This window comes from Chanodichthys erythropterus, chromosome 2 (assembly GCF_024489055.1).
Source record: "Chanodichthys erythropterus isolate Z2021 chromosome 2, ASM2448905v1, whole genome shotgun sequence".
Classification (NCBI taxonomy): Eukaryota; Metazoa; Chordata; class Actinopteri; order Cypriniformes; family Xenocyprididae; genus Chanodichthys; species Chanodichthys erythropterus.
This window is the reverse complement of record NC_090222.1, coordinates 38,189,662-38,217,656: the sequence shown is the minus strand read 5'-3', so window position 1 is coordinate 38,217,656 and position 27,995 is coordinate 38,189,662. Positions and strand designations below refer to the sequence as shown.

The 27,995-nt window shown below is 37.5% G+C and overlaps 1 protein-coding gene and 1 long non-coding RNA gene across 9 annotated transcripts; one reads left to right on the top strand and one right to left on the bottom strand.

The window, feature by feature from the left end:
* Positions 1 to 27,186, bottom strand: LOC137037623 (free fatty acid receptor 3-like). 8 transcript variants are annotated; one of them, XM_067411776.1, is made up of 14 exons: positions 27,079 to 27,186; positions 26,860 to 26,925; positions 26,353 to 26,473; positions 26,062 to 26,122; positions 24,899 to 25,246; positions 24,058 to 24,324; positions 23,468 to 23,752; positions 23,033 to 23,137; positions 22,887 to 22,948; positions 20,514 to 22,085; positions 15,432 to 15,948; positions 14,862 to 14,953; positions 9,962 to 10,019; positions 8,006 to 8,096 (listed from the first exon to the last, which is right to left on the bottom strand). In XM_067411776.1, exons 4-11 carry the CDS (start codon positions 26,105 to 26,107, stop codon positions 15,922 to 15,924), a joined length of 2,712 nt encoding a protein of 903 aa, XP_067267877.1. In that variant the 5' UTR covers positions 26,108 to 26,122; positions 26,353 to 26,473; positions 26,860 to 26,925; positions 27,079 to 27,186; the 3' UTR covers positions 8,006 to 8,096; positions 9,962 to 10,019; positions 14,862 to 14,953; positions 15,432 to 15,921. The 8 variants fall into 8 exon arrangements, with proteins under 8 accessions (XP_067267900.1, XP_067267920.1, XP_067267911.1 ...); XM_067411788.1 differs by having other exon boundaries at positions 15,656 to 15,948; XM_067411761.1 differs by having other exon boundaries at positions 14,862 to 15,948.
* Positions 26,934 to 27,970, top strand: LOC137037651 (uncharacterized). Its single transcript, XR_010897304.1, has 3 exons — positions 26,934 to 27,035; positions 27,148 to 27,204; positions 27,653 to 27,970. It is a non-coding gene; the product is annotated as an uncharacterized lncRNA (long non-coding RNA).
* Positions 27,971 to 27,995: the final 25 nt, after the last annotated feature.

Genomic DNA, 27,995 nt, shown 5'->3' with positions numbered 1-27,995 from the left:
TGAGATGATGTAATGATTAAGATGATGTAATGATTGGGTATCTTATTTGACTTGTTCCTCCTGAACTACGTTTATAAAACATCATGTGGTGGCCGGACATGCAGCATCTTCCCTCAATACATTGGTAATTTTGCAAGTGTTCCAAACCAGGATCCTGAAGTCCCTCTGAGGCTTTACGTGTATGCTCTTGCTCGGTCAAAAGATTCTGAGGTATTGGCACTCGACACCTTGTTATATAGCGGTTGGACATGCCCCTCGTTCAAGAGCCATTGGCTATTGCATGATTCAAACAGGCTTCAGCATTTTCTGAGAAAGGGAGTTTCCCCAGAGGGTCAGCTGTGATGCAATGTCTTGTTCCCTCCAATCAGGGAACTATGGTTAATTTGAATAACCAGAGACATTTTCTTAGTGCTCTAGACTTAAGAGAAATACCAGTTTAGATGGAAAGGATCTCAAGCTGACTATCTGATGACTTTACTGTAGCTTTACATAGTAACAGACACGGTACTTCCTTGAAAATAAATTCCAGAACAGCACTATAACCATAATGAAATTCACAATAGACAATGCTTTACAATGAACTCTGTTGGAGAGCTATATATGACAGTTTATCTGTTCATTAAAATACCTTACTCACCCATTGAGTAATAAAAACACCATCATCTCCACGTCGCTTTTACAACAATTCAAATCCCTCAGTTCTCAGCATCTCAGAGAAGCCAAGCCCATGTTAATTCTTGTTTTATTACAAGCTCTGTCACTTTCTCCTTTTGTCAGCAGCCTCTCCTCTGTTTGGCGCTTGTTTAAAAGGGTGATTCCCTGGAGGTTGGAGATTTATCTGCTCTGTGTCTAACTTTCTCGCTTGTTGTAACAACTAACCTATGCCACTCCCACGCCATACAGGGAGCAACTTTTCTCTAAATACAGATATGCCGAGACGAGCAAGCGTGAGTGATGCATCTATGCATTTCCCTGTGAAAAACATCCCATCAGGTCTAAAATAAAAACACTTTAAATCTGCAGTCTGTAAGTTTTCACCATCTCAGTTTGAAACCTGCAATTGCAGTCATTTGCGGAATTATCAACTTATCAAATTATCAATTATCAACTAGCTTCTCAGCACAGATGAATCTAATGTTTTGAGGTGTATGTGTAGGCTGTGAGTCACGGCACCAGTGTGGATACTCACTGTACTTCGGAATTACACATATTACGTCTTGGAAGTATGTCCAAAATAATAAGCTTCATCTGAACAAGTAAGTAACATGTCTGCCACTTTTGTTCTGACCAACTGAAGAAAAAAAAAGTTTTACAATAAATCTGCCAATGATGATTAAATCTAACGATCGCAAAGTTAGCTCATATCATGTCAGACTGTGTAAATTATTATAATTGTTATACTTTGTTCTCAAATTGTTAATGTTAACAACATTGCGTGACTATGTGTATTTAGTGTGTGTTATCTAAATAGTATTATCTACTCAGTGAACCATTAAAATGTCTTTCCTGTCCAGCAGAAAAAAAAGCAATCTTCAAAGAGTTCACGCCACCTTTCAAAAGCCCTGCTGATATTTATTCTTGTTTTCGCACAGGCCTGGTCGCATTCCCTTTTTTGCTGTTGCCACTCCACAGTCCGAAGTCTTTTGCTTTTTACTACTGGTGATTCACCAGTTGTCATTGATGATAGTCATTTTTACCTTTCTTGATTACAATCTGCCATCAAAATGACATCTATGACAGCTACTGTAAAAAGAGGCTACAAATGATCCACCACCTGCAGCATCTGGGACTCCTTCTTTATTTATACAGACGTGACGTAATGACCCAAAGGCAAACTCGTATTTCCAGCAGAAACCTACCAGTACCACTCAAATAAATACGTTATTACAAGCTTACCATTGTGAATACTTTGTGAACACCTACTCTTTACGAGAAGTGCCATGGGATTTTTAATGACCACAGAGACTCAGGACCTCAGTTTAACATCTAATCCGAAGGACAGAAGGATTGATGTATTGACTCTTAAATTTTGTTCATTTTTAACAAAAAGAAAAAAGTATTAACCATTAGCCTTTATAAAGAAAATAAATAGAAAATATATTTTTAAAATAACTGATTAAATATCAAACTTGTTCCTCCACATGCACCACAAGTCCAAACAGGGACAGGACGTGACATCACAGGAACAAGTTTGCGTTGGTCTAAAGTAGAGCTTAGATCGGGCCCAACAAATCAAGCCCGACCCTACCCGAGCCCGAGCACGTTGTGTCCGAGCCCGGCCCGGCCCGACACGTCCACTGTAATTATGAGCCCGAGCCCGATTTAAACCCGACCATTTTTAATATGTGGGCCGTTATAACCAGGGGCGGCGCCAGATTATTTTATTTTTTTTAACGCAGGTGCTGCTGTGCTAGATCATAGGCTACAGGGGGGAGCTGCGCAGTTATATAAATTATATAAATACTATTAATAAATGAGCAAAAATTGGCCACTCAATATTAAATATTAAATTATTTTAATTATAATAAAGTTTTAATTTTATTAAATTGAACAAGCTCAACATTCAGCATTCAATCAAATATTCTTAAAGATTAATTATTATTAATAATGTTACTTCAACCTATTGTTATTTTAACATAATATGTGTGTGAGCAACAAGCAAGATGTGCATTTGTAAATTCGGTGACAGCGTGTGTTACGAGTTTCAAATGGTGTAAGTGTGTCCGTGGCGCGCCGGCGCCTCCATATCAATATTATATTGTCTGCTATATTGCTTTTTATGTATTAAATCCAAGTAATTGGATTTCAAGACATTTCAAGTTCGAATCTCTTGTCGTCAGTTTCTGGCATCGTATTAATGTGAAATATGAGCGGGAGTTTACTCAGGGTGATTATTTTGACTTTATTTTGTATTTCAGCTGCGCGTCTTGGACGCGGCGTCCGTCAAAAATATCTTTAGCGAAGCGGCGCGGTGAGCCGCTTCTGGGACGCTTCTCAAACGCACCACGGCGCGGCTGGTGTAAACACGAGCATTGACTAGAGTGGCCGCGTATCAGCTCCGGTAGCCGCGTCGCAGCCGTAACGCGCCGCACGCGTGTAGTGTAAACGAGGCTTTAAACGAGGCTTTAAGCTACTGAATAGTACAACACGCACAACAGGTGTGATTCGTCACGCGTGCGAGACTGCGAGTGGACGAGACGCTGCGCATGACACGTGACAAGGGCCCGACCCGACCCGGCCCGAGGACGGTGGCGGGAAATATCGGCCCGACCCGGCCCGCGGGTCGGGTCGGGCCGAGTCCGGGCTCGGGCTCGGGCAGAGAATCTAAGCTCTAGTCTAAAGTGATGTTAAAAACAAGCAATTCATATTGAGTGATGCAAAGAGCGATAAAGAACAGAAGTATAATCACAAATTTTATTGAAAAATTAGTAACAAAAACAGTGTTTTATAAAGTTGCATCAAAATATCTTTGTTTAATTGATTGTTTGTAGCATTTCTGTAAGTGAATGCTGCGTATTAGTTCAAATGTTAGATTTTGTACTGTAATTTGTTCACAAACTGTTCAAGCTCTTTATTTCATTGTGAATAAAATTGCAATGCTGCGTAGATTTAAAGGGTTAGTTCATCCAAAAATGAAAATTCTGTCATTAATTTCTCAATAAACTTTCATTCATCTTTGGAACACAAATTAAGATATTTCTGATGAAATCTGAGAGCTTTCTGACCTCCGATAGACTGCAATGTTTTTATCACTTTCAAGACATTGTTAAAATAGTATGCAGTGGTTCAACCTTAATCTTATGAAGCGACGAGAATATTTTTTGTGTGCAAAAAACAAACTCAAAAAAAAATTTCTTCTCTTCCATGTCATGTCTCCAATTCTGTTCAAGTAGTAAACACAGTGCAGCACTTCCGAGTTCTACATCCGAACGCTGGCTCAATTTTGTCCAACACTGTTCATGTGAGCAGCACGACACATGCGTGTGATTCTGACGCAGGATCCAGCCAATAATGAGCCAGTGTTCCCATTTGGAATGACATGAGGGTGAGTAATTAATGACAGAATTTTCATTTTTTGGGTCATCTAACCCTTTAAGTAGAATATAAGTGCAATTAGCACGTTAATGCTTGCTTAATTTTCTTCCAGAAACCATTTTTAAGCTGCTCCTCTTCTGTCTATCCATAAAGCATTGGGTCACGGTGGCGTAATAGAATTAAATGAACTGGCTTTGGACAGAATGGCATGCATTGAAGACATCTGCAGCAAATGCAAAGCACAACAATCAATGCAAAACCTGGCTCGATATGTTAGCGGATGTTGTCATCTGAGCTCTGCGTTCTCTCCTCTGATTTCCCACGGTTGAATAAAGGGCAGCAGAGAGCCAAGCGGCAGCAGGGAGGAAGCAGCCGCCTCACCAGCTCCTGCAACACCTTCTTGAAAGTCTCTCTGAGTGCTGAAGAAGAGAAGTAGAATATGAACGGGTCGAGACATGCATTCAGCGTGCTGGTGAGCAGAGCATATTTTCTCCAATTAGCGCTGTAGCCGCCGAAATATCCTTCCACATGTGTGATGCTGAAGGGCATGAAACAGATAACAAAGACCAGAAGTGTTCCCAGTGCCATCCCGATAGCTCTATACCGCTTCTTGGCGTGAACTTTGGATAGACGGGAAAGTATGCAGATACACTTTATGTAGCAGAAGCAGCAGATGAGGAAAGGAATGCAGAAGAAAACAATAGAAAGCTCGAGGCGAACCGGCAGGAGGATCTTGAGCTGTTCATCACTGAATTCTTCATAACAGGTGTTACGCTTCGATGGATCGGTGATGTTGGGGTTGAAGTAGTTGTGGTATTGCATGATGTAGACGATGCTGCAGTGCGCCATGGAGACCACCCAGAATATGACACTGGCTATCACGGCATTTCGAGGCTTGCGTTTCAGCTTGTATTTAATGGGGAAAGCTACACCCAGGTATCGCTCCACACTGATGGCCGTCAAGAGGAAGGTGCTGTTGTAGATGGTGGAGAAGAAGATTAATCCTGACAGCGGGCAGAGGAAGTACGGCAGTGTCCATTTCATGTTTGCCGCCTCCACCATGCGAAATGGCAGGAAAAAGAGGAAGATCAAGTCAGAGATGGTTAAGCTAAGTAACAGCACGTCCATCGGGGTGGATTGTTGGCGGACCTTCTGGAAGAAAGTGTAAAAAGCCAAGATGTTGGCGGGAAGGCCTATGATCAGTGTGAATCCGTAGACCGCTAACACCAAGTTACTGAGACCCACTGTCCACGCCATTGTCACTGTAGATGCCACGAACGCTCTGTAAGAAAAGACAGAGACAGTCATTCTGCCACATAATAAAATCATATTGGAAAATCATAATTTGGAAAATTATGAGATAAAATGTCAGAATTATAAAAAATTATAAAATAAAAATTCAATTATGAGAATAAAAAGTCAAAATTATGGCAAAGTAGTTGTAATTATGAGATAAAAACTCTTATGACATAAAAGTCATATTTATGAGACAAAAGGTCAAAATTATTATAGTCAATTAAGTCCATTATAAGATAAAACCATAATTACAGCGTAAATGCCATGAGATAAATAGGCAAAATTATTTACAAAGTCATAATTATAAGATAAAGTCATAATAATATATCATAATTTTGCCTACTTATGGCGTTTATGCTGTAATTCATAATTCATTATGTAAAGTCATAATTATGAAGGACAAATTCTAAATGATAAGATTAAAAAATATAAATTATGACATAAAAAGCTAATTAGGATAAAAAGGTCATAATTATGACATGCAACACCATAATTAAATCCAATTATTGATGTAATTAATCATAGTATAATAATTATGACTTATGTTGTAATTTCGACTTGAAGCAAGAGCACTCTATGCACTCCAGAATTCAAACAGGCTGACAAGTAGACACTTTAACAATGTGTTTAACTGATGTTGTTAAGATTCTCACCCTTGGCTCCTCACAAAAATAACACTTTTAGACATGACAGGAAGTTGATAAGCATCTTCTCAATACTAAAAATTGGCAAGTAAGGGTTTAAGTGGTCGACCAGTGGTCGAATTGTCAAAAATAATCTTGAATTAAAAATATGATACATTGCAATATTTTCCACAATGGTTCATGAACTTGTTGCTCAGATTTGTTTGTGTTGGAATGAGATTCATGTGTCTTCATCTGTCTGCCTGAACAAAGCTTACTAATATAATCCAAAACAGGCAAGAGAGTTTACACATATAACTGTTAACGAGACCGAAAAAAACTGAGAACTGAAGTAGAGTGACATAAATACAGATGATGGGGTGAATACAGCTGAAACAAATGAACTTAATAATCACTGTAACAAGGAGAAAAATGAGTGGAAGGAATCAGAACAAAGATATGTGAATAAATGAAAACAAACTGAAAGTCCATGAAAATGAAAAAAAAAAAAAACTGGATATAATGCCCCCTCTGAGTCGGCGTGACAAAATAAAACAGATGAGGGAGGGAGGGTGGAGGCATTGGAGACGGACGAGGGGTGGACGAAGGGCTGGCCAAAGGCAGGCAGACAGCATAAACCAGGGAAGAGATGATGGTAGGAAAGACCAGGGAGGAACAGGAGGTGGTAGTAGCCAGTGAGGTGATTTATGTGGGTGGAGATTGGATACCCAGGCAGGTAGCGCCCCATGTTGCCAGAGAGAGGAGCCATGGTGGTTCAGCATCCAACGCCTCCATGGGGACAGACGACAGGGACGTTGCTGAAAGGGAAAGAGTCCTGGGTACAGACATAGGGTTGATGGATCTGTGCAAGACCGTAGGCATCGGCGGTCACGACAGAGCTGTCACAAAGACCCCCTGAGGTGAAACGGGATAACTGCTGTGGAACTGGCATGACTGAGGACTGTCGTGGAGCCTGAGGGAGGGCGGAGCCAGACTGAGCCGCAGGGGTTGAGAGCCGGAGTATGGCAGCAGGCGTGCAAGTCCAATGTCCGACCAAGGCAAAGCTGGCAGGTCTGGGAGCCCAGTGATGTCGCGGGTGCGATGGCCGACAGTGGAGCCGAGGGAGGGAGGAGTGGTGGCGGAGGAGGAGTTAGGACGATGGGCTGAGGTGGAATGGCGGGGACAGTGGCTGGAGGCGGAGCCAGGGAATTCCTTAGCCAGGTCGAGGATGGCTCATTGGATGCCCCCAGGTAAATCCCAGATGCAGTGAGGAGGTAAAGGGTGAACAATAGGGCAGACAGGAGATGACAAAGACAGGGCTGGAAGTAGAAGTGTTGGTGGAAGAGGGAGGGAGGGTGTGACCAACGTCCCAGTCCAATATGCACTCACATACTGCAGTGAGGTTGTGGGCAGGGAACTCCTGTGTCATGGACTGGTTGGCCGGCTCGCACACCAGGTCAGACGTAAAGGGCTCCTGCTCTGGTGCGATGGTAGACACATTCGCTTCTATTTGCGTTGGCAGCTCCATCAGGGCAGGTACTGGCACGCAGTCTGTTGGGGGCTCAGGCTGTCGCTCCGTGACGCATGGTGGTGGTGGGCTGTTCTCTGGGGTTGCTTTCTGGGGTATGTGCTTTCCAGACACTTGAGGACAGCATCCCTCCAGCGAAGTCTTTGGGTGTCTGGAAAGTCAACTGGGTGGAAGTAGTTGGCCCCAATCCAATATAGTGATCAGAGGGTCTCGTCGTCATAGGGGCAGAGAAGAGCAGAATTCCACGGTGTAGTGGATGAAGTCGAGACACTTCTGAGCCAAAGCAACGAACTGCGCTGCTAAAATCAATTTGTGGTCCGGTCTTTTCTACCGCCTGTGTTCAGGCATGCAAATGAAGACACAGATGAATGTCATTCAAACAAAGTTAACTATTGTAATCCAAAACAGGCAAGAGAGTTTACACACATAACTGTTAAGGAGACTGGACAACTCAGAACTGAAGTAGAGTGACATAAAAACAGATGATGGGGAACACAGCTGAAACAAATGAACTAATACTCACGGTAACCAAGGAGACAAACAAAGCGAAGGTTCCAAATCAATGTTTTTCGTGTCAGAAGTAGTGCAAGCACTTCGAGTACATCATAAATACACTGAAAAAAAAAAACCAGTAAAATTTACGGTAAAAGTTGCCAGAACTTTACCGTAAAAAATACAGTAGCAAAAAAAGCAAAAAAAATCTGTTGAATTTACGGTAAAATAACGTATATCATTAACTGATATAGGGCCCTATAATACACCCGGCGCAATGTGACGCAAGGCGCAGCGCAAGTGTGTTTGCTAGTTTGCGTCCGGCGCTGTTCGCGTTTTCCCGTTCAGCGCCACGTCCTTAAATTAGTAAATGCATTTGCGCCAGTTAGTGCGCCCATGGGCGTGCTGGTCTAAAAAAGAGGTGTGTTCAGGTGCATTGCCGGCACATTGCTATTTTAAGGAGCTGAAAATAGACTGCGCCATAGACCAAATCAAACCTGGTCTAAAGTCTAAAGTCAATGGCGCAATATTTTTTTGTTAGAGCGCATCAGTAGAAACTGCGCCTCTGGGCGCGTCCACAGTGCGCGTTGACTTTGCTTATTACACACAGGGATGCGCATCACACAAACATGCCAAATATTAAAAACAAAAGGATTACAGTGTAAAAGAATATTATTGTGTGGGCTACATAAATATAAAAATGTAATGATGAATAGTCATTGTGTGTATTAGAATTAGGATACCTATTTTCAATTCAGCCTATTACTACTTATAATGATGAACGAAATTGGCTAATTAATTGAACAATCGTGCCAGTACACACATATATATATTAACTGACTCATCGCACAGAGCTATTTGAAAGCCTGCATTTGCAAGCCCGCTTTAACTTCGCGCACGAGCAGATCGGTTTCTTCGCTTGAAAAGCGTTCAACTTTTCCGCCAACAAATTATGCCATGTAAATAGCAATCCGCCATGGCGCGAGCGCATCTCGCTGATTGGTTTATTGAACGTTACGCCCATTACTCATTAAGAGAATAGGGACAACCCATTTCAAAAATGCGCCCCGACGCACGGACCGTTTTTCCATCGTTAAAATAGCAAAAGTGGATTTGGACACGCCCTGCGCCATGCGCTTTACACTTTGCATTTAGATTGTTAAAATATGGCCCATAATGTTAATTTACCAACCTAATGAAGTACTAATATCTGTTTTGTACCTTTATAATACACTGACAGTCACCAAACACAGTGGTGATGAGAGTCACATGATGAATCAAAGTTCATCACAAGCTGAGAAGGACAACACTAACATACAGAAGGTGCACACAGTGTCATTCACACACACACACTAAACACCATCATGGTAACATGCATGAAATTTTAAAAATGCAGTAAACATTAGATGTAACATAAAACCCTAATGTACATAACTGATTAGAAAAAAATGAGAAAAACTAAGAAGAAACAGAGTTATTTCAACGAAAATATATCAAATGTGAAGTGTCACGCAGGGAATTGTGGGGATGTCAATTTACGTTTTTTCACTGTAAATTTTACAATGAATTGTTATTTTTCACTTCCAAAACTGTGAATTTAACAGTAGTTTACCGTAAAATTACATTAAATGTACTTTTAGATCTATTACAGTTATTCACTGTATATAGTAAGGAAACTTTCTGTAAACCAATTGACAGTTTTTCACCGCAGCATTTTTACAGTCTTTTACTGTTAAAATCACGGTCATTTTTTTAAAGTGTAGAATGGAACATCAGTTTAGGGATTTGTTCCCGTTGGGGATCTGTTGCGTGGCATCCAGTGTAGACAGTATCATTGATTATAATGGAATCTGTTGTCTTTTGTCACATCGTGCCGCTCACGTCCAGTGCTCACATGGTGTTAATCAATGCACTTTATCTATGTTCATTATTCTTTCTAATATTATGTAAGGGAGTGTCTTAAACACTAATCAAAGAATTACCATACCTTCTGTTCTCTTCTTTTTTAAGAACGCTGATAGATGCTCTTGAAATCTTCTCTTGGCCTTTTTGAACAACATGAAAAAAGACGAAAGATTGAATGACTTTGTGACTCCTCTCTCACAGAAATAGGTCAACACAGAAGGAACTGACTAAACCACACAACAGTGCTAAATATTCATATATGCTTGCAATAATAAATGAACATACAGTATATTTAGGATATTTTCAGAAGATGGATCTCAGGTAATGCATCTAAGGACTTTTCTCACGTTTAGGTGTTGTTACTAAGAAAAAATAATTTCACAACGCACATGCAGAGATCAAAATGCTTGATTAGATGACACGTTTTCACACCATTAGGGTATTTAGAGTATCTACACAACAACTGATGAAGTAGTTACTACAGGCTACTAAAAATATATTTGGTAACGCTTTAGATTACAGCCTGGAAAGTACTGCATAAGTAAAACAAATTTACAGCATAACTTTCAGTAATTATAGTTCACCTATAAAGTACGTATGTGTAGGCATAAGGGAACAATATGTAAAGTTTAGGGAATAACTTAACAAAATTAACAAATTATTTAATTTAAAATTTAAAATTAACAAAAAATTAACAATCTTACATTTAGGAGCAGTTTAGCAAGAACATACACTGCAATGTTTTTTATTAATAATAATGTACCAATACATAAATACATAGAGTCTTTTTTTTTGATAGCAAAAGTGCACTGGTTAAAGGATTAGTTCACTCTATAATTTACTCACCCCATGTCATCCAAGATGTTTATGTCTTTCCTATATATATATATATATATATATATATATATATATATATATATACAGTACAGTCCAAAAGTTTGGAACCTCTATACATTTTTTTATGTTTTTAAAAGAAGTTTCGTCTGCTCACCAAGGCTACATTTATTTAATTAAAAATACAGTAAAAAAAAACATTTATTTTTACAATTTAAAATAACTGTGTACTATTTAAATATATTTGACAAAGTAATTTTCAGCATCGTTACTCCAGTCTTCAGTGTCACATGATCCTTCAGAAATCATTCTGATACGCTGATTTGCTGCTCAAGAAACATTTAATGTGTACAATTGTACAAAATATTTGTGTACAATATTTTTTTTCAGGATTATTTGATGAATAGAAAGTTCAAAAGAACAGTGTTTATCTGAAATCTAATCTTTTGTAACATTATAAATGTCTTTACTGCCACTTTTGATTGATTTAATGCATCCTTGCTGAATAAAAGTATTCATTTCTTTCATTTCTTTTCAAAAAAATAAAAATAAAAATTCTTACTGACCCCAAACTTTTGAACGGTAGTGTATAATGCTACAGAAGCTTTGTATTTCAGATAAATGCTGTTCTTTTGAACTTTCTATTCATCAAGGAATCCTGAAAAAAAAGTACACAACTGTTTTCAACGTTGAAAATAATCATAAATGTTTCTTGAGCAGCAAATCAGCATATCAGAATGATTTCTGAAGGATCATGTGACACTGAAGACTGGAGTAACGATGCTGAAAATTCAGCTTTGATCACAGGAATAAATTACTTTGTCAAATATATTTAAATAGTACACAGTTATTTTAAATTGTAATAATATTTCACAATATTAATGTTTTTTTACTGTATTTTTAATTAAATAAATGTAGCCTTGGTGAGCAGACGAAACTTCTTTTAAAAACATAAAAAATCTTAGAGGTTCCAAACTTTTGGACTGTACTGTATATATAAATATATTTATATACTTTTTAACCACAAATGGTCATCTTGCACTGCTCTGTGATGTACCATGCAGTATGTAATCATGTGGAAAGGTCACATGTGATGTAGGCGGAAGTACCGAGCGTTTACAAAGTGAACGTGCAAAGACTAAGTCAGACAGCCTTTACAAAATAAACGTAAAACAACGATGTCGGATGACATTGGAGTTGGAAGAGAAAAAGAGATGTTTTTCGCCCTACCGCGGTACTTCCATCTACGTCATGCGTGACCTTTCCAACATGATCACGTAATGCGTGGCGCATTGCAGAGCTAAATGAGCATTTGTGGTTAAAAAGAATATCATTTTTTTTTTTTTTTTTTTTAGATAATGACAGATCTTTTTGCTAGATTAGACTCTTATTCCTCATCTAGTATCATGTAGAGCTCTTTGAAGCTGCACTGAAACTGACATTTGGACCTTCAAGCCGTTAGTAACACTTGAAGTCTTGGAGAATAATCCTGGAATGTTTTCCTCAAAAACATTAATTTCTTTTCGACTGAAGAAAGAAAGACAAACATCTTGGATGACATGAGGGTGAGTAAATTATCAGGACATTTTAGTTCTGAAGTGAACTAATCCTTTAAGTTTGGGCTTCCGTGTTTCAAGGAAAGCAAAACTAAAACTATTGCAACTTTTTTTTTTTTTTAAATACTGGGGAAATATATTTGAAGTTACAGGGTAAGTACAATAAAAACACACAATCTGGTATCACTCGAAAACCTTTATTTGAAAAACAGCATTTCAAAACAGATTTACGACACCTCAGTTTCTCATGCGTGGCTTCCTCCTCTTGTTCCTCTTGCTATTCTGTATTATGTATTAAAAGAAAATACAGTACACCCAGAAATGTTCTCACCATTTACTCATCAGTGGAAAAAATAAATAAAGAAGAAAAAGGAACAAGAGGAGGAGGAAGCCAAGAAATAAGGGGGGTGGGGCCAAAACCTGCTACTTTCTGTTAGGACTTTGTATTTGAAATGAAAAGTTGATTTAAAAAAAAAGAATAAATTAATAAGAAGTGTTGTAAATCTGTTTTGAATTAAGCTGTTTTTCAAATAAATATTTCCCTAGTATTTAAAAAAAGTTGCATTAGTTTTACTTGCCTTAAAACGAAACCTAAACTTTTGCTCTCAGAAGATTACTGTATAAATGCACTACAGTATGTATCTTGTATACTTACAGTATAAATAATTTGTGAATTTTCCTGGTTATTACCCCTTTATTCCCCAACATACTGATCCCTTATACCTACATGTATGTACTTTATAGGTACACTATAATTATCGATCAAACAGGTCAGCTGAAGATTTCAGCCATATCATGTTCATGGGTAATATTTATAAATCAATATTTTAATGTCGCAATGGAAAATGTAGGCTATACGTTTGTGAAGTGTGAAAAAAATGTCCTTTATGACAGTTAAAATATTATCCTAATAACATTTTTAGAAAACTAACCAGGACTATCATTTTCAAGACAGAAACATACATATATATATCTGTGTGTATTTAGCAACTTTACCAAAATCTATGTTTCAGAACAATTTAGATTTTAGATATGTAAAATTAAAGATAACTTAGCTAATTTACAAATTTATATAAATTTCCTTCTGACCAGCAATGAAAAATAATCCCTAAAACATATTTTGTGTGTATACTGTAAATATCAAAATGCATATTATCTGGTATTTGAAGAAATTTGTTTATATGTGATATTCTATATGAGATGGTTTAATAGGATGTAATACATACACACACACACACACACATATATATATATATATATATAGCAGCTGTGGTTGCCAGAACTTTACCGTAAAAAACACAGTAGCAACATAAAAAAAATCTGTTAAATTTACAGTAAAATAACGTATTTCATTAACTGATATAATGTTAATTTACCAACCTAATGAAGTACTAATATCTGTTTTGTACCTTTATAATACACTGACAGTCACCAAACACAGTGGTGATGAGAGTCACATGATGAATCAAAGTTCATCACAAGCTGAGAAGGACAACACTAACATACAGAAGGTGCACACCGTGTCATTCACACACACACTAAACACCATCATGATAACATGCATGAAATTTTAAAAATGCAATAAATATTAATTTAACAACATTAGATGTAACATTAAACCCTAATGTACATAACTGATTAGAAAAAAAATGAGAAAAACTAAGAAGAAAACATATCAAAATATATCAAATGTGAAGTGTCACGCAGGGAATTGTGGGAATGTCAATTTACGGTTAATTGTTATTTTTCACTTCCAAAAACTGTGAATTTAACGGTATTTTACCGTAAAATTACATATTACAGTTATTTACCGTATATGGTACGGAAACTTTCTGTAAACCAGTTGACAGTTTTTCACCGCAGCATTTTTACAGTCTTTTACTGTTAAAATCACGGTCATTTTTTACAGTGTATATTCTAATAATAAGACAAACCAGATTCAAATTTCCTGGCAAATACGTAAAGCAAAGAAAAATCATTTCTAGCTGATCAACATTATGAAAACTGGTAAAAACTTTAGGAACTTCAAAAGATAAAACAGCGAAATTCCTAATATTACTTCCAATATTTCCAAATTATGTTCATTTTCATAGAGCAGGCCAATATCGTGACGATTATTTAAACTCAATCGAGATATCGGTATCGTGATAAAATACGATTAATCGTGCAGCCCTAATTTAATTTAATTTGACTTGACATTTGATATTCAACAGTATCCTTGACATTTATTCAACAGTGCTTTTGATCTGCCTGCATTGACACTATTCTTTAAAAGGAAAAATTATATACCAATTATCAATGTAAAGCTGCTTTGACACAATCTGCATTGTAAAAAGCGCTATATAAATAAGGGTGACTTGACTTGACTAATAAACCTTATTACATAAAACTCAGTTCAGAAAACTGTATTTAGTAATATGGGTTCCACATAAATATAATTAAATGGTTTTTTTTTTCTTCTGTAGCCTGTAGATCAGAGAAGATTGTCAATTTCTGACCAAAACTTCAAAAAAAAAAAAAAAAACCCTCTCTGAACCTTCAAAGAATCATCATCACAAACCAATCTGAAAAAATAAGCAAAATAATTTATACCTTACTAAATCAGTCCAGTACCAGAGACGTGAGAATGTGATGCTCCAAGTCTTTACAGCTTTGTCTCATGATGTCACTTTGATATGTTATGTCTATGATGCAAAACAGGAAATATGCAACACATTTGTCATTTCACTGAAAGAGATCATTTTTTCCCCAAACATCACAGCCACAGAATGCTTTTTTCATACATAGAAGTTCATGCATTTATAGATTTCTGCTAATAAACATCTCAGTGTGAAAGTTAGTTGACTTCAGTGATGCTACGCATGCACAAACAAACACAGTTACAAATAAAAGAATGTCAGATTGAATGAGTACAATTCAAATTGATTCCTGAGTTTCACTTTGAGGAAACTTGCATTAAAGATGTAATGAAGAACAAAGCAATGAAAATTGGGAGACTTTATATGTAACAACATCCTTCGAGCTCAAAGTACATGAAGCATCTGATCAAACATTTGCTTTTCGTCATGTTTTTTTGCTAGGCCTGTCAACAACCTATTTTACTTAAAGTCATTAACATTTTCCACATCATTAACATAAAAATAAAAGTTCTTAATTAATTACACGTCCGTTAGGTGGGGACCGAAGCAGATCGCAGTAATTGAGTGGCGTTACAAGAAGCATCTGTGAGCAGAAAGCTGAATAAATAGTTGCGAGAGGACAAATAGTGGCAGTCCATTATTTATCATTTAGTAGTTCAACTCTGCCAGCCATCCTAATTCATTTGGATTTTGTTCGAGACTTCCTGTCTGTGGAAAAACACTGCATTGTGTTTTATTTTCACACACCATAGCAGCATTGTTCAGATGGATGAAATTCACACTTATTCAACAGCCACAGCTTTCACATGCTGCTGTGACAGTTGTGCTGAAAACAAAAAGATCAGTCATTTATCAATAATGTGGTCTCTCCAACAAAATACAAAGATTTGTATGCTATAATAAGAGGAGGAATGGCTGAGCATTTGTTTCTTTCCTCCAGAGAAACATTGTGCTTCATAAGAAAGTTTTTTTGCAGGGCAAATAGTGTCGAGCTAGACGAGCACTGCATTTTCTCAGCGTCTGGGTCTGCCTCTGTGGACCTGGGGGAGATAAGAAGCAGAAAATAAAGAACAAAATGCTTCATTTGATATAAATCATGTCTAAAAGCCCTTTCACATCACCAGAGTCAGCGTTGCCCAATGAACTGAACTCAGCATCAGCTACAGTGTTACCAGTTTACAGCTCAATTTCAACTTTAAATCACACCTCAACATATATTGGGGTCAGATTTTCAATTTAATCCACCAGCATGATTTTACTTAAAATTTACTTGATATACGTTTGAGCACGTAACTCAACCCCTACACTCTAAAAAATGCTGGGTTAAAAACAACCCAAGTTGGGTTAAATATGGACAAACCCAGTGATTGGGTTGTTTTGACCAACATGCTGGGTAGTTTTATTTACTATTTTCAACTATTGTTTAAAAATGATTATATGTCTGGCTTAAAATGAGCCCAAAATAGATTGGAAATTAAAAATCAGACACATAATTACTAGAGGCAACAATAATAAATCAAAAGATGAACATTTATTAATAAGCAATTTAATACATGTTTATTATTTAATTATTATTAATTAAACATATTAATAAATGTTAATTTCCAACCTATTTTGGGTTCATTTTAAGTGATCAATAAAGTAATTTTTAAACATCAGTTGAGTTAAATAAAACTACCCAGCAGGTTGGGTTAAAGATTCAACCCAACAGCTGGGTCAAAACAACCCAGTCGCTGGGTTTGTCCATTTTTAACCCAACTTGTTTTAACCCACCATTTTTTAGAGTGTATACCCCTGAACCAACCCATTTGTATATAAACACAGGATATAAAAGGCAGATACAGTCACAACAGTGTTCTGAAGCCAAATGATTCATTTGTGCAAGGAGGAATGGACACTAAAGCAATAACAGTCTCCATCTGCCATCAAGCTCAGATCCACACATTCAAAAACTGCCTCCAGAAGAAGCGTTGCATCAGCTTTGACTGTAAAAATAGCATTGGCTCTTGTGTGTCTTGTGACTGATTGTGTCATGCAAACATTTGGGTGTATCTTTTGAATGAGATGACTATGTGTGTTCACAGAGAGGGATCATTTTGAGCTATTTAAAACTTTAAGTTCCACTCTGTTCGTCATATAAGATAACGCATGGCTTCAGAAGTCTTGGAATGCAACAAGTTGTTTGAAATACCTTTATACGGGTCAGTTTTTGCAACATGCCTGTTACATGCTTTATATTGTTGAGAAGTTGTAGGTTTAGGTTTGGGGTGGGGTTATGTGTATAAAATTTCTACTTTTACAAATGCAAAGACTTAAATGCATCTTGATCAGACACAAGGCAGAGAACTGAAAAACAACAGTTGAAAAACGGTGCTAAAGGGGCACCCTCCGCATTAAAAAGTGAGGTCCTGACTAAGCGTCAAGATGTGACGAGTTGGGTGTGAACATGTTGTCCTTTACTGTCATCTGCTGCTTATTTAGCATTCTGCCCTGGAACTGTAAAAGTTAGCATGTAAAAAAAAGTCTCATTTTGTCCAAGAGAAAGTCAAACGGGTTGCTGTTCAGTGTTCAGTCTTAATAGAAGCAGGTTTGAAACTAATTTGGTACCACAATTTTTAATTAAACATAACCAACATTTCTTTTTTCTTGCAGGATTTGAATTAACATCTGTATACATCTGAAAACTAAAATGTCCCCAGCACTTGGCCAAAGTGTGTCTGCGTGTTTGAATATATGAAAAGGAGAATGCAAAAATGGTCTGCACTCTATGAATAGACTTATTACGTAGGAGATAAAAACAGTGCAAACGTTTTGGCTGTCTGTCTACATCCGTGAAACAATTCACTACAAACCTTCAGGTGATCGGGCAAGAATGCCACTCATAAACACTGTGCCCAGAAAAAAAAAAAAAAAAAAAAATGAGATCAAAATCTTCATTTAAACCCAAAGACATCCAAATTTTCATCTTTGTTTTTCCAGATGGAGTGGATTGATTATTGGATTATATATCTTGATATTCAATAATGTTTTTGATCTGCCTGCATTGACACCATTGCATGTGACCTACATTAATAACTATTGATTTTTAAATTTACTTAAGCAATAACACCATTTTCTTTAAGAGCTGCTGTGCAACCAAAATTATTGACCTGTTATCACTGTAAAGCTGCTTTGACACCATGTGCATTGTAAAAAGCGCTATATAAATAAAGTTGACTGACTTGGATTATGATCACCTGAAGATTTGTAGCCAGGGCCTAAAAATAACACCCTCAAAGTGCCAAATGTGAGTTTTGGCGAGTTTATGAAACTGTCAGTCGCCAGATGGCCGGTAACATCATTAATTCTAACAATGCAATGTTATGAGAACACGAACTTGAACAAATGTGAACGACGCTCTGTACAGTTGACCTTTCGAATGTAAATATTCAAGCACTAGAACACGCGAAAGGGCGCACTATGTGGGAAGTTCAACATCCAAAACATCCGTAACATGCACCCTGAAAGCCGCTTTTAAGTTATATGATTGAATGCTTGAATGATTACGCTCTAAAAAATGCTGGGTTAAAAACAACCCAAGTTGGGTTGAAAATGGACAAACCCAGCTATTGGGTTGTTTTAACCCAGCGGTTGGGTTAAATGTTTGCCCAACCTGCTGGGTAGTTTTATTTAAACCAACTATTATTTAAAAATTGCTATATGGCTAGCTTAAAATGAACCCAAAATAGTTGGGAAATTAAAAACAAGATGCAATTAGAGGCAACAATAATAGACAAACGGTGAATGTTTATTAATAAGCTTTCATATTTTATTAATATATATTTAATAATTTATTAATATAAATTTATTAATAAGCAATTTAATAAATGTTTATTGTTTAATAATTATTAATTGAACAAAATACTTTGGGTTAAGTTTAATTAAGCAATACAGTAATTTTTACACAATAGTTGAGTTAAATAAAACTACCCAGCAGGTTGGGCAAACATTTAACCCAACCGCTGGGTTAAAACAACCCAATTGCTGGGTTTGTCCATTTTCAACCCAAATTGGGTTGTTTTTAACCCAGCATTTTTTAGAGTGTATGAAATTATAAATGAGAAGTAACTGCAATACTTCCTTTGTTTGTCGTAAGATAAGATAATTAAGCAACAGTTGTGAAAGTTAGTTTCTTGAGTTTGATACTTTTGTAACCACCCACAAAGGTTAACAAGAAGAGAATATTCTGAAACCTCAAGCGGAGGTGAGCCAGACGATGACTTCAGTGAATAAGAGGAATAAGAATGCTAGGAGGAGACAACAACGTAAGCGACAGAGCAAAGACATCTGGCTTATGAAGCATGAGTTGCAAAGATACTCCTACAACAGAAAGACTGGATTATACAGGACATTGATCAATTGATGAATAATATGGAATTTCCCAAAAGGTAGTATAAAAAGTCTTGAGGAGTGAAATGCTTCTTGCCTGCAATAGGCGAACAAGGATACCTGATACCAAGGGATGCTTAACTACGGTGACCGCGATTTCACTTTTGGTTTTGGTTATGGCCACAACATATCATGTTCCCACAAGTTAATATGTCATGGCCACAACAAAAGGCAAACCTAAACGGCGTAATTTTTTTTAAAACGCCAGGTTTGTTTTTTTGGTTTGACGCGCTGCGTTAAAAACCGCCACTTGTCACTTCTTGGCCACACCAATAGATGTGTATTATTTCTGTATTTTTAATGTTTGTTTTTTGTTGTTTTTTTACATTCAAGAAATATAGTTGAGAATGTCTATTTCATAAATATGTTTATTTGCACTTCCGTTTCTGACTACCATCTCTCATATGTCATATATATGCCATGTAATATCTGCATTTTTATCTTCTTTAACTTTATTAATATCATAAATATGTTTATTTGCACTACCATTAAGCACAAGCGCCACATACTGGCAGGGAGTGAATTTGCATGCTAGTGAAAATCGCTTGGGTATGAACACAAAAAACGTCTCGAAAAGGCCTTTAGTGGATTTTGAATTTTCTTTTTTTGGCATTAAATGCTTTGTATTGTAATTACTAAAATAAGTGTTATTGTTACGATTGCCGCCTGTGATACTTTAATAAATACAAACTGAGCCTCAAAAAACGAACAACCACAAGGAAGTCTTCTACATCATTCCTGAAGGACTTCAACCTGCTGGCGGGTGAGTACTTTATGGTTTAGGTTAGATTTGACTAGATTTTGACCGTCACATACTATTTAGGATGGATCCAATGCACAGAGACGCAGGCAAAGAAAGAGCAAATATTGGGTCCATACAATCCCGAGATTGCATAGAGAGGAAGGAGAGTTCCACCTCATCAAGGAGCTGTGTGATTATCTAACCTGATCTGAATTTTTTTATGACGGACGAAAATTTCGGAGGCAGTGTGTAAATGTGATTGACAACGTGAGGTTGGATTTATTTTATGAATTTCTGACTCAGTGTGCAAAGACCTTCAGGCATCTGGGTTTACCTGATGTAGTCAGAGTAGCCATTCTTAGGTGTGATCTTGAAATGGAAAGCACCCAAGAATCATGACAAACTTGTGCGTTTCACTTATTTAAAGTTACTAACCTGTTGCATGTGCATTGGGTGTCTATGCATGGGATGCATTCCTGGCAATCGTTCAGGGCTCGTATGCCACACTCGAGTCTGTCTTTGCATGTTTGGAGGTCTGTGTCTGTGTTGCACTTTCACAGGCTGGATGTTACGTGCCTGTTGCACGCGTTCACGTGGAAGCGCCTGGAACTCGGCCGGCCTCAACACTGGAGGTGGAGTAGGAGGCCTCTGACCCGCTTTGTTGAGCTGCTGGATGGGCTGAGGAGGTCCAGGGTTCTGCAGAGCAGCTTGAGTATGCTGGATCCGGTTGTTGAAAGGGTTATCGGTCTGGGCGGTGTGTTGTTGTAGTGCAGCCTGAGTAAGAGGAATGGATGGCTGAGCCACGGTCTGATGTGGTCTGGTGGCAGTTTGTGTCTGAGGATGACTTTGAGATGTTGTCGTTCCCAAAGGTGGACCAATATGGATTGGATTCTGACCTGAAGAGGTTTGGATTTGAGGAACTGTAGTCTGTGTTTGCGGCTGGGTGCTGATGCTCTGTTGTATCACTTGCCTCTGCACATTTGGCTTCATTTGAGATTGGTTGAGCATGTTGGGAGAGATTGGTCTTTGGAGGTCTCCTCTTTGGGAAGCAGAAGGAGCTTGTATCGCAGGTTCAATCTCTTGGGATCTCCGACCAGAACGACCCTGCTGTGCATTTCGCTGTGGAGATCTATGCCGCAATTCTGAGGATCCACTGCTGTCCGAGCTGTCAACTTCACGGTTGGGGTATGCCGGTGTTCCCTGCAAACGATCCCAAGGCATCTGCTGGAGGTGCGTGCTGGTGTGTGTGTCATTTAACCGGTTGTTGGTCCGAACAGGGTTTGAATGTCGAGTTCGCTCCTCTGCTGATGATTGCGAGTTAGCAGTTCGGCGATTTGCATTGGTTTGGTTGGTAGGGTGCGAGCGCCCCGTCTGAATGAGGCTGTTGGGTTGGCGGGATCTATTTGTTGAAGCATTATTGAGCATTGTCTGTGTTTGATTACCCAAACTCAAAGACTCCAAGTTCAAGAAACCAGTCTGAGAAAGATTTTGATGGTTGGCGTTCGTATGTTGACTATGTAGTGCACTTTCTCTCTGGTCTGCATGTTGCCGGTTTGCCTGACTTGGCTGGTTTGCTTCTGGAGGGAATGTGTTCAGGTTAACATGCACTGTTTGAGGTTGCGCATTGTTAAGCTGGTCAGTACGTGGCAATGTGTTGAGGTTTACATGAACTGTATGGGCTAGTGCACCAGGCTGAGAACTACCCGTTTGTATGAGAATATTAGGATTGTGCTGGACAGGCTGTGGGAACGACCTCTGAGGGTCATTGTTTGGATATGAATTGTTGTTTTGATGCCCATTGTCTGGGAGTGTACTAAAGTTGTGGTTAAATACATCTGTGTTCAGATGGCCATTATGATGAAGTGGGTTGGAGCTGCTGGGAATGTTTTGTGGCATTGTGTCGATGTTCCCATTGTTGTTTTTGGGAATGGCAGTGAAGTTCTGTGGCAGTGAATTGTGTAATGTTGGATCAGGGTGGTTTTCATTGACAAGAGCTCTGTTTGCAATCTAAAAAAGAAGCATTATTGGAAGAGATGTTAAGGCTGGGCAGCATCATGAACTTTGCAATGAGTACAAGGTACTTTTATGTGGCTATTAGGTTTTTCTAAAAGACATTATACTAGCGTGTATGAAAGTGTTTATATAAAGATGTTGTAATACCATCTTAAGAAGCAAAAACGGTGCTAGAGTTGAAGTTTTTCATTCATTGATGTGAATCAGTTCAGAAACTGTCAAGTTTATTCAATTCAAAACTCAATTTGTTTGTCATCTGTAAAAAACGTTTGCAATATCTGTCTTGCATCAAAACCTTTTAGTAAAATGTGTCCAAATGTTGTTGATTATTACTTTGTATTGTTATATTGATTTTAGTTTTGTCGTTTTGAATAATATATATATATATATATATATATATATATATATATATATACTGTATATATGTAAATAATAATTATTATTATTATTATTTTAATAATATTATATAAATTATATTATTATTATTATTTTTAGTAATAATAATACTATATAATATATAAATAATATTATATTATATATTTTTTATATTATTATTATTTGTTATTATTATTATTATTATCAAATAATAATAATAATAATATAAATTATTATTATTATTATATTTTAATGTTTTTTTGTATAATAAATATTCAATATACAATTTATTAGTAAAAACAATGTTTTTAAACAATTCATTTACTTTTTTTAGAAAAAAATATATATATTTTTTACAGCCCTAAGAGGTATTAATCTACATTACACAGAACACAATAGGAGAAAGTGGCACTGTCTTACTGTGGTGCCTTCATTCTGGTTTGTCTTCTGAAGTCCAATAGCATCTTTGAGTCTCCGATCAACTGTGAATATAAGCATATGAGCATGTCAGGGCCTTTAGCATCATAAAGCAAAAGAGCAGACAGAAGCATTTAGGAGGGACATACCATTTCTTTGTCGCAGGAGCACAATAATGACAATAATAATTATGATGAGTGCAACAACACAGGCAACAACAATCCCTGCTACGGCCCCTCCACTGAGACACGTACCTGTGAAGCAGGAAGGTGAGCATGTGATTTTTTACATTGTACATTTGAAAACTTAGATTAGCAAACACCCCTAAGAACAGAAGACATAAATGGAGCCAGGTCAAAGAAAAAACATCACAGAAACATCAATAATGGAGCAAACAGGAGAAAGTATCCTGCAAAGAAGTGTAGGTGGATGGGAATTATGAATCCTTCCAGTATGGTGACACATGAATTTATCAATCCTGTAACTGATTACTCCCTCTCCGGTCATAAAAATGAATGTCAGGCCAAAGAATGAACAGACAGATGCATCCGTCACTCTAGTGCCACAGAGAGCCATTAACTCACCCACAATAGCCAGGTCTATCTGCTGCTTTGATGCCCCTCCTGTGATGTCATTCCGTGCAGTGCAGGCATACGTGCCACTCTGATTGGTGGAGAAGATCTGCAGATTTAGCACGCCACTCCCCGATTGGCCGGCGGTCACCGGCTGGCCGTTAAGTTCCCATGAGAAGGAGGCAGGAGGTAGAGAGGTAGACGTACAGGTGAGACGCACCGTCTGCCCCACTGTTGCATCTCCACCGCCAACACACTCACTTGAGGTCTTAGTCAACTGTGGGGCATCTGGACCATCTGATGAACCAACAATGTTAAGATTAATATGCTTAATGACCTCAAAAGGCTGTAAAGCTGACAAAAATCTTGCATCACCGTATGGGTAATTCTATTAAATTGTTTTAATATATTGTTTCTTTAAGTAGAGCAGTTTGAAAATAAGCAGCAGATTATCCAAAAACATCATACCAATTTGGAGTTAGTTGCATTTCCAGCCAAAAACTGTGATATATACAGTTACTGTGAAACTCAGAATAGAGAAATTCACCAAAAGGTGACTAGTTTGTGCAACAGTGACACAACATTAATTGTTAATGACTCACAGTACACACTGAGGGTGGCCTTGGCTGTTTGGGCACTGACGGCGTTGCTGACGGTGCATGTATACTCCCCTGCATCATCTCTCCTGGCTGACTTGATGATCAAAGATCCAGCGCTGATAGTAATGCGGGTGTCGGAGGACAGTGCGACGCCTCCTTTACCCCAAACCACACTGACCTCTGAACCCGCAGACCAGCTGCAACTCAGCGACACATTCCCACCTTCCAGAGGCAGAGCAGGCAGAGACAAACTCACTCCGTTCACTGCATCTGAAGATGGAAAATATGCACAGGGTATGGAAGCTTGTTTATGTTTTCCTTGTTTGTTTATTCTTGCAATTCTGACTTTATTTTCTCGGAATTCTAAGTTTACATATTGCAATTATGACTTTTGTTCTTTTGGAATTCTGAGTTTCTCACAATATTGACTATTTCTCGGAATTCTGTGTTTACATCTCACAATTCTTTTGTCTCGGAATTCTGAGTTTACCAGAATTCTGAGATTACAGTCCGTAATTCAGATTTTTCTTAGAATTCAGAGTTTACATTTCATAATTCAGCTTTTTGTTGCTGCCACAGAATAAATAAAAAAAAAGCTAATTGCAACTTCATCATATTATTTCACAGTGCATTAATAGATGCAACTTTTGATATTAATAATGTATTAGTAAATGTTGAAATTAACATTAACTATAATTAAATTCTATAGAAGTATTGTTCATTCTTAGTTCTTGTTAACTGATGTTAACTAGTGAAATCTTATTGTAAAGTGTTACTGAAAATTGACATTTTTAAATGAACTATTCTTCTCATTTCAGCATTGTGGTCATGTGTAGCATCATACCAAACACCTTGAGCTGCACTGAACGGGTGTTCACACCGAGTCCTGTGGTGGCAGAGGGTTCGACAGAGACGCTGTAGTTTCCAGAATCCCGGAGCTGGCTGTTAGTGATTTTGAGCTGAGTGGCAGTGACAGACATTCTGCCCTGATACTGCAGGATGGGCATTACAACAGGATTACCGTTTACCCACATCGCCAGTGTAGTCCCTCCACTATCAGTCCATCTGATAAGGGACACATCAGACACAGTCTGTACTGTAAAGATGGCATCTTTCCCTGATGCCACCAACACGGGTGTCTTCTCAAACTGAACTGGAACAGGGTCCAAACACACAGCGGCCAAAGGCAAACCTATGGAGAGTTAGGGATGTAAAGTTAGTGAAAGATGCTTCAACAGTTCATACAGAGGCCTTAAAAGAGTATTTGTTCACTTAGACTTAAAAATGTATTTGCATTAGATAAAGAAGAAAAAAAACAAGGCAAGGCAAGTGTTATCTGACACTGCATTTTTTCTACTTTATGTTTGCTCAATGATGACAAAAAGATTTTTATTTTAATGTAAATATGATTTTAAGCTCATTTTAATTTGCTGTATAAAGTCAGTTCAACACAGATGTCCTTGTAGAGTAAACAGGTGTAGTTCTTCAACCACACAACACAAACACAAAGCCGTAAAAATGCGAATGCATCTGAAAGAAATGCCTTCAGAAAGGTGTGGCATGAAGAAACACGCAAATTAACATTAAAGAGCACCAAAAAAATGCAGAATGCTGTAAAACAAGAACTAGGTGTGACAAACCACAGTACATCTACGTCAGACCATTAAAATAGATTCTTGCATCCGTCTGCGAATTTCGGCATCAGTGTTTTGAAGTGATCACCTGATAATCCAGAAATTTCTAACCCTAAAATGTTGGTTATTATATGAGCTAATTGTTTGTACTGATACCTCTACTCAAATTATTATTATCTTCATGTTGCATTAGGTATTTTTAGGTTTGTTTATGTATCATTCAAATCTATTTTCAGTGAAAATGTGCAATAAAGTGCTCTACAAATGAAGTATATTGTTGTTGTCTAATTTAGACAGTACTGTGAAATGCATGTGTGTATCTTCTACAGAATCACATCTGACAATCAGAACACAGATTGAAGAGAGAACTCACTTATCAATGTGAAAACAACAACAGGATGCAGCAGCAGTATGTTCATGTCAGTCTGGAGGGCCTGAGCAAAAACATTAAATTAGTTTCCAGATGTTTCATTCAATCACACATTAAAGCATATTAATCATAATAAGAGACATTGTCAAATTAAAAGAGATACTGACATCAATCATTGTCTCATAAGGGATTGCTTTAACAACAACAAGCTACAATTCAGTGCTCAGCACAAGGAGAGAGCCTGCGATTATTATAGCATTAAAATGAGAAGTTAAAGCTGTTATATAGACTCACTGAGCAGTCTTCGTTTGGTTTTCATTTTCGTGTCTTTAAATCCCTGTGTGGTTTCGGCAACAAGACGACGCGTCGCTTTCACTTCCTGAATTACCTGTCGCCTCCCCTCAGGCGTCAACACCTGAGAAACAGTGAAATAAACGCCTTTGCTAATGTAGAAAATAAAATAATGTCTAAATAAACGCGATATGCTTCTCCTGGTTTACAACATTAATTCTTTAATTTATTGCAACTGAGGAAAAAAATAAGGAAAATATATATATACGTTAGAAATTTAATTATTAATAATTAAATAAATTAATGAATAATAAAGTCTCCTATTCAAATTTGTTCATATTTTAAAAATAAGTATGTTTTTTCTACTTATTCCTTATTACAAGCCTATGTTTTAGTATATTCATCGTTGCTACAATATATGTTATACATCATTAAAATCTACTATTGTATTTTTGATAGAAATAACGTTTAATAGAATTTCAATAAAAACGTTTAAATCATAAAACTTACGTCAGTTTGACGTTACATCATGGGTGTGGCTATAATTGATGTCACGCTTGCCTTGTACCTGTGTAACTGGTAAAGGATAAGCAGTCAATCATGTTCCTAAAAACTTTTTTCGTTTATGGTAGAAATTAGTGCAACAGAAAGACAGTAAACACGGAGTTTAAGCTTCGAAAGTCAAGGTAAGATTGTTTATTTTGACCTGACGGCCAACGAGTCACTCACCTGAATGAAACAGACTTTGAGGGAAGGAGTCAGTCAGAAATAATTTCAGTCTCTCTAATGATTTTTCAGGTGTCATGGGATCTTGGATGCTGTTTTGGATTCTGTGTACCACCACAGTCATTCTGAGTGAGTCTGGTCAAATATTAACTAGTTCAGAAACGAGTTGAACCAATAAAACCTGCCTGGGCATGTAATATTACTTCAAAGACCTAATCTGTGTTTTTATCACTTTTCTGGGCAGAAGAGAACAGTAGTCTAATGCATAAACATAGTATATTCTAAATATTAGAATGCCTTTTCAAAAATTGCTTTATTTTTATTTTTTTTGCCAATTACTGATACCTTTGGTGTGACAAAATACATTTCTAAATGATTTTCCAAGCTTCTACATAAGACATGCTTCTATTTATGCTTTGACATGAAATAAATAAGGCTTTTCATTGTTGTAAGTTTGGAAGAGTGAAAGTTTTATCTCCTAAAACTACTCCAATTGCATGCAATAAATAGGGAGTGGTCGGTTTGCAAACCTTATGTAATATAATAACATGAATTCTTTCTTAATTACTGTCATCAGTGCCTGTGTGTCTTCATGGAGAAATATCAGTACACTTTAAGACTGGACGACCTCTGTATGTTGCTCTTGGACAAACTCTTGTTCTGGAAGTCACATTCGAAAAAAATCCAGGAGACGTGATAGACATGGTGACATGGGACCGAGAGAGAGGGAAGGAGAATATCAGACTATCAGATGCTCCTGGAAGCAGAATATCTTTGGAGAAAGGAAATGCACTTCTGCGGATTACTGATGTTGCAGAAGGAGACTTTGGGACCTACAAGGTCACCGTTACAGACAGTAATGGATATCAGCGGCATGACTCTGTAGAAGTAAAAAAGACAGGTAAATATGACCAGAGTTT

What these genes read in the sequence shown, in the direction of transcription:
- LOC137037623 (XM_067411761.1), bottom strand. Translation starts at nt 26,107, where the DNA reads ATGAACATACTGCTGCTGCATCCTGTTGTTGTTTTCACATTGATAA. An exon ending in GATAGACCTGGCTATTGTGG is followed by an intron (nt 23,138 to 23,467) that starts GTGAGTTAATGG and finishes CCTGCTTCACAG; the next exon opens with GTACGTGTCTCAGTGGAGGG. An exon ending in ACCAGAATGAAGGCACCACA is followed by an intron (nt 22,086 to 22,886) that starts GTAAGACAGTGC and finishes CTTCTTTTTTAG; the next exon opens with ATTGCAAACAGAGCTCTTGT.